This window comes from Nicotiana tomentosiformis, chromosome 12, assembly GCF_000390325.3.
Source record: "Nicotiana tomentosiformis chromosome 12, ASM39032v3, whole genome shotgun sequence".
Taxonomy (NCBI): domain Eukaryota; kingdom Viridiplantae; phylum Streptophyta; class Magnoliopsida; order Solanales; family Solanaceae; genus Nicotiana; species Nicotiana tomentosiformis.
The window spans coordinates 202,922-209,362 of record NC_090823.1 but is presented as its reverse complement, the minus strand read 5'-3'; the positions used below and the strand labels follow the sequence as shown (position 1 = coordinate 209,362).

Genomic DNA, 6,441 nt, shown 5'->3' with positions numbered 1-6,441 from the left:
ATTAAATAATAATTTTTTTAAAAATAAATTAAATATGAATAAAATTTATATTATTAACTTAAAAATTAAATACTTCGTGAATAATGTTTAACTTTATATTTTAAAGACTCAAATTGGAATTTCAACATTAAATAATCACATTCGGAAAGCCATAATATATTGGGTATCATTCACTAATTAACACATTTTTATGTATTAAACAGATTATTTATCTATTTTACATTACCCCTCCTCCCATCTCAACCTCTCTCTCTTTCCTTCTCCAAGAAATCACAAATCTCAAGCAAGTAGGAGGGGTCTCACCACTTGGGTAATCGTTTGAAAGCAAATCCTTTACTCTCGACGATTTTGACTAAGGTAATTGAGACACAAAATCTACTTTTTCCCCCTTTTCGATTTCAAAGCAAGAACACCTGCTTTCTGTTCTTTGCTTTTCTTCTGCCGAAGGCTGACCCAAAATCCATCCTCGAAGATTTTATATGACTGTGGATGAAAACTCTAGAGCCTTTCAAAATCTCGCTCAAAGACTCAAGCCCTAGATTTTCTATTATCAATACTTGCATCTCAGACTACTTTGTTCAGAGCCGCCACCACTGTTCAAAATATACACAAAGTTCTGGACCACGCTACTGTAGTTTCTCGTTTGATTACTTTCTTTTAAGGCAGCAAGTTTTACTCCGAACTTCTTCCATTTAGTTCGAATCCGTAGAAAAAGGAGTAGATCCGAAGCCGTCGAAGCCCCGTTTCGCTGCTCCAAAATTGGTCAGTAACATTTAAGGCTCTGATTTTTCTTCTTAACAACTAGAATGATTATATGGCTTGATTAGAAAACGCGAGCTAAGGTCTACTTTTTTATTGATACCATGATTTAGGATCGACCTTTGTGCGAATATTTTAGTTTAAATATCATGAATTACGGCTGGCTCTTTGTATAAGCGTTTGGTGTTGTTTAATTTCTTAGTATAAATCATGTTCTGTTAGGAAGTTAAACTCTGATTGTATCAATTAAAACGTGAGCAGTACATGTTTATCAAGAAAGAAAATGCTTATTGTATGAGGTTTGTCCTGTTTAGCAATAATGACTTAGAATTTTCATGTAGAAATCATATTGTAAATTTCACTGGGTATAGAAATCATTTCAAGACTCCATGTTAATGCTTATCGAGTTATACATCATGGTTTAAGATCATTTACTTTAGAAACCTTGTCTAGAATTTCCTTTCATATGTTAGAGTTGTCTGAGGGGTAGTGAGAGGGAAGTATGGGGTAGGCATTTTAGTGGATAGGGAACTTAGAGAGTTAGTGGTGGAGGTTAAGAGAGTGAATGACAGGTTGATGGCTATTAAGATAGTCGTGGGAGGGTGTACCATGAACGTAGTTAGTGCTTACGCACCTCAAGTGGGTTTGGACGGGGAGGTTAAGAGGCGCTTCTGGGAAGATTTAGATGGGTTAGTGCGGGGCATTCCGCTCACCGAGAAGCTTATTATAGGAGGAGATTTTAATGGCCATTGGGATGTCGGCCGGGTGTATGACGGTGTGCATGGTGGCTTTGTTGAAGTGTTCTCTGGAATTACAACAACAATAACAAACCTAGTGTAATCCACTAGTGGGTCAGGGGAGGGTAGAGTGTACGTTGACCGTATTCCTACCTTAAGAAGGTAGAGAAGTATTCTCTCGAATTACGAAGAGAAATTTTGATTATTTATTAAAAAGTTTAAAATCTCTATGGCTAAAATCTTCATCGATGATGCTATCTTCCAATTCTCTAGTAGCAAGTTTTCATGTTGCAACCAATTTTTCAATTTATTGTTTATTAATCTAGAAGAAAATCTTTTAAGTTAATCTATTTGGATTTGTGAGTTTTGGCTTACTGAATTTTTTTAACTCTTTCGCTCTCCTTGTTACAAATGGGGTTGATTTCGAAAGACGCTTCTTTATTTTAACTTGGAGCCTTAGATGGTCACTAGTACATACGGTAGTGCTTCGTCTGCAGTTTTTCTCTTGTCGTCTACTTGTACTCAACTTAATTTTCATTTAAAATGTGAATTTATAATATTTTTGCCTTGTTATTTATTGATCTCAAATTTGTTTGCTATGTAGAATTCTAATTCTGAAATGAATATCGCCTTCCTTGGTGTTATTATAATGCGGAGTGATAATTCTGGATTCTGATCTTGTGCCTTTTTGTTTGTGTTTTGTTGTTTTTATTTGATTGATGGAGTTTTGTATGATTTGAAGCTGGAAGTGAGAGAGATGCATATTTTTAGATGGAAAGTTATTGCATACTGAAGAGATCTGGAGTTAAAGTTTTGAATTATGTTCTACGCTTAATCTATTGATTGCTTTACCATTAGCTAAAAGGATCTCCCCAAGTAACATAAAAGTAGTTGTTTGCTCTCTAGTTGTCCTAGAAAAGCAGAAGCTTACTTTTTTTGGGGTGAGATTATTAAGTCCCTTTATCTTTTTCGTACAAACACTAATCCTTTGTTATTTTTCGTTTTCCATGTTCTGTTAGAAGGAACTGCAGCCCCTTTGTTGTGCAAGGAAATGCTTCATGCCTTCGATACACGTCATATACCCTAAGATCCAAATTCCAGAGAACTACACGTGTTTACTTCAGCGGGCTTCAAAATTATCTAATAATGTGGACAAATGTGTTCAAGATCGTATGTTTCTTGCATTATATCCTTTTATGACTCATTACCCTTGCCTTTGTTCTGATATTAGGACTACTATTTTTGAGGGTTAAGTTGCAAGTTCTTATTGTTGATTTGTTATTTTTACTTGCTTAATTTTATAAGTTTGAAAACCCTAGTAATGAAATTGTGTCCTAACTATTATCCCGTTTCCATGGAATTCAAATAGGTAACTTAACATGCGTTTTCTTATTTCCAGTCTTGCTAGAGTATTTTTTTTTTGGTACAAGCCCTCAATTGTACTTCCTCTATGTTGCTCGGGCTCGGGTTTGGGTATCCAATAAGGGTGTAGATCTAGAGGTCGGATTCTTCATCACATAAATTTTAGGATTTGGGTGCATGGATTTTAGTGTGGATACGGGTGCTGGAATATGACCGATAAAAGAATATATATATATATATATATATATATATATATATATATATATATATATATATATATTCTTTTATTTATATTAAAGCACCCGTATCTATATATATATATATATATATATATATATATTACGACTTATATTTTAGTTAATTAAAGTTATTGAACTAAAATTAATAAAATTTAATTCCTTATAAACACCTAATATTGTATTCATAAGATACGCGTAATAGCAAAGCATTCTCATTCTTTATATGACATAAACCCTTAATCAAACTAATCAATCTATACTTCTCGGTCATAGATATAGTCAAAGCACCTAAGTTGTCCAAATCTGACGTGGATCCATACCCACACCCAACCCATGTCGTGTCGACACGGATGTACATGGATTTTGAAGAGTTTGATCGACATAGCTTAGCCTCTCTTTCCCCACAAAAAAGGAGAGCAGCGGGGCCCTCAATTGCCTTCCTGACCTCTTCTCCTCCTCAAATACTTTTCCCCAACCAGCAGACAGTTTCTTTACCGAACACTCTCGTTTGCTTTCAGCTAATTTCCTTAGCAACTTACCACAACCACTAGTTCCATTATCACCCTTTTTCTCATTTTCTCCTCCAGTAAAATCCTTCTCCTCCTACCCTCTCTGAGTCCCAGAACTTGTCATCAATTTCCTCAACGTGATCTTCTTCCTTGTATATACATTCCTATTCCATCTTTTAGGGTCTTTTTGATGAAGTAAGTAGCTTCCCGTCAAGAAGATGCAAAAGAGCACAAAATGTAAGATTGCAAAATATAGGATGTTAGCTCCATTACATAATGGCTATGCTAAGTCCTTTTTTTGGTGAAGTAATTGGTTTCATTGCTGGCATCAAGAAGATGCAGAAATTACAAAAGAGTATAGCAAAATAAAGGGAGGATTGTTAGCTCCTTACAGATGTTTATACTAGTTCTAGGGAGCTAACAAAATTCAAAAACTATCAGGGGAGTTTATAGGGGATAGATAAGCCCAGCTATACAGATACATGAGGCATCTAGCCTTGAGTTTGTGAGGAGAAGTTGATACTCCATCAAAACATCTGCTCTTTCTCTCATTCCAAATGCTCCAAAAAATAGCTGCATGTATCATTTTCCAGACTTTCCTGATGGTGCTATCAACTTTCCAGTAACTCCAAGACTCAAAAACATCCCTGATATTATGTGGCATGACCCATCTAAGCCCAAAAAGTGATATAAACATACTCCATAGATCTGCTGCAATGGTTATGCTAAGTCCCGGGAGCTAACAAAGTTCAAAAGAGTTATTAGGGGATCTACATGGGACACATTATGCCAACTAATGAGATACAATAGACTTCTAGCCTTAAGAGAATGATTTGGGGTTGATAAACCATCAAAACATTTTCTGTTCCATTATGTCCATGCACACCGGTGTTTTGGATAGCGTGCGGCGACAAATAGCGACGAGGGCCCGCTTCACTGAGGCGAGAGGCGCGCAACGAAGCGCTCGCCTTTTTGATGTGAAGTGACAATTTATACAAAAACATAAAATATTATATCCATATAACTAAAAACTCAATAACAATAATATATTAATAAATATATCAATTCAAAAATTAAAGACTCAATAGAAAAAAATTAAAGACTCAATGTGAAGCCATTTCAATGCTGTTTTATAGAAAAAAAATTATCAAGTCAATATGCTATTAATTTTACTCTATAAAACTATAAGTCTATAATTGAAAAAACAGAGCAAACAAAACAAAGCAAAAAAAAAAGGGCTACTGCCTCTGCTCGAAAAACAGAACCCAAAAAAAAAAAAAGAGCTCTGGTCGAAAAACAGGGCAAAGAAAGAAGAAAAACAGAGCAAATAAAGAAGAAGAAAAACAGAGCAATGAAAGAAGAAAGAGTTGAACAGTGAAGAAAGAAAAAGAAAAAGAAAAAAGAAGAAGACAACAATAGTGAAGTCGACCAGAGCGAAGAAAAAAAGAAAAAGACAGCTGAAATAGAAGAAGAAGAAAGTAGAAGAAGAAAAGAAAAGAAAGTAACATACCTGAGTTAGTGTGCTGATGGCTGATGAAGATGAAGAAGAAGATGAAGCCCTAATTTTTCTGCCGAGAAATGGTCGCTGCTCGTCGCTGAAGGAGAAGAAGTGAAACCCAAGCCCTAATTTTGTGTTTTAATCTAAATCGCTTACTTTTCTTCCGTTTTTATTCAAATAGCGTCGCCTCGAAGCGCCTCTCGCCTCGCAGTGCCTCTCGCTACACAGGCAGAGGCGCTCGCCTTTTCTGATTCGCAACGCAACATACCAAAAAAGCGCAGCTGGCTCGCCTCGCGTCGCCACACGCTATTAGCGATGTAGCGCTCGCTATTTACAACATTGATGCACACCAACAAATGCTAGTAGGGATCGCACCCAAGGGTGTGGTCTAATGGTCAATGAAGTGGAAAGAATCATGAGGCCTCAGGTTCAAACCCCGGAGGCAAAAGACACTAGGTATTTTCTTCCCGATCTGCCTAAGTCATGGTGGGCGAGTTATCCGGTACTAGTGCTGGTAGGAGGTACCCAATAAAATTAGTCAAAGTGCGTGCAAATTGTCCCCGACACCACCATTATAAAAAAATGCTAGAAGGGATCATCTTCCAAATTTTTCTGATGGCTTTACCAACTTTCCAAGTGCAACATTCAAAGGCGTGCTTAGTACTCTGTGGCATGTGGTTGTTGTTTTTTGTATTTTGAAGGCACATATAACATCTATTCACAATCTGAATGTTCCTTTTACCGAGGTTATCCCTGGTAAGACATGCTTCATGCAGAGCTTTCCAGCTGAAACATATAACAGTTGTTGGTACTTTAGTTTTTCCATATTAGCTTCCATGGCTAACAATCAACCGTTCATTCTGTGCACAGTAGAAAGTGTAGCCTGCTTTGACTGGGTGTCTCCCTTCACTGGCATTGCCCCCACTTTATGTTGTCAACTGCCTGGTTATTCACTATGCAATTATCCAGTCTAGAGAAAAGGTCAAGTAAGTCCTCAAACATGCAGTCTTGTATAGGTTACAGGTGCTGTCTTCTCTGTTCTGGAATATGGTTGAATCTGGAACACGTGAAATTTGAAAGGAGGTTTGGTAATCATCCATTAGGAGTACAACTGCCCAACCATTGTCCTCCCGAAATTTGATATGTAAACCATTACCTACTGCAAAGTGAGTATTCTGAGAGAACTGACCTCAAAGTTCGCATATTCCATGTGGAACTCTAAGCAGCTGTTACACCAATGATTCTGAACTTCATATTTAGCATTGACACCCTTCTTCCATAGAGCTTGATCCTCCTGTGTAGACCTCTACAATCACTTCATGAGCAAGCATTTGTTG

General features: G+C 36.8%; 1 protein-coding gene across 6 annotated transcripts in view; it reads left to right on the top strand.

Annotated features, from left to right (window-relative positions):
* The first annotated feature begins 217 nt into the window (after window positions 1-217).
* LOC104092842 (mediator of RNA polymerase II transcription subunit 13-like) overlaps window positions 218-6,441 on the top strand; it is a 30,084-nt gene continuing 23,860 nt past the window's right edge. For 2 of the 6 annotated variants that reach the window (XM_009598524.4, XM_070192282.1), the window contains exons 1-2: window positions 218-762; window positions 2,516-2,666. In XM_009598524.4, coding sequence (XP_009596819.1) covers window positions 2,643-2,666 — 24 coding nt within the window. In that variant the 5' untranslated portion in view covers window positions 218-762; window positions 2,516-2,642. The remainder of the gene's footprint in view (window positions 763-2,515; window positions 2,667-6,441) is intronic. The other 4 variants (XM_009598519.4, XM_070192283.1, XM_009598521.4 and 1 more) reach the window with 4 other exon arrangements.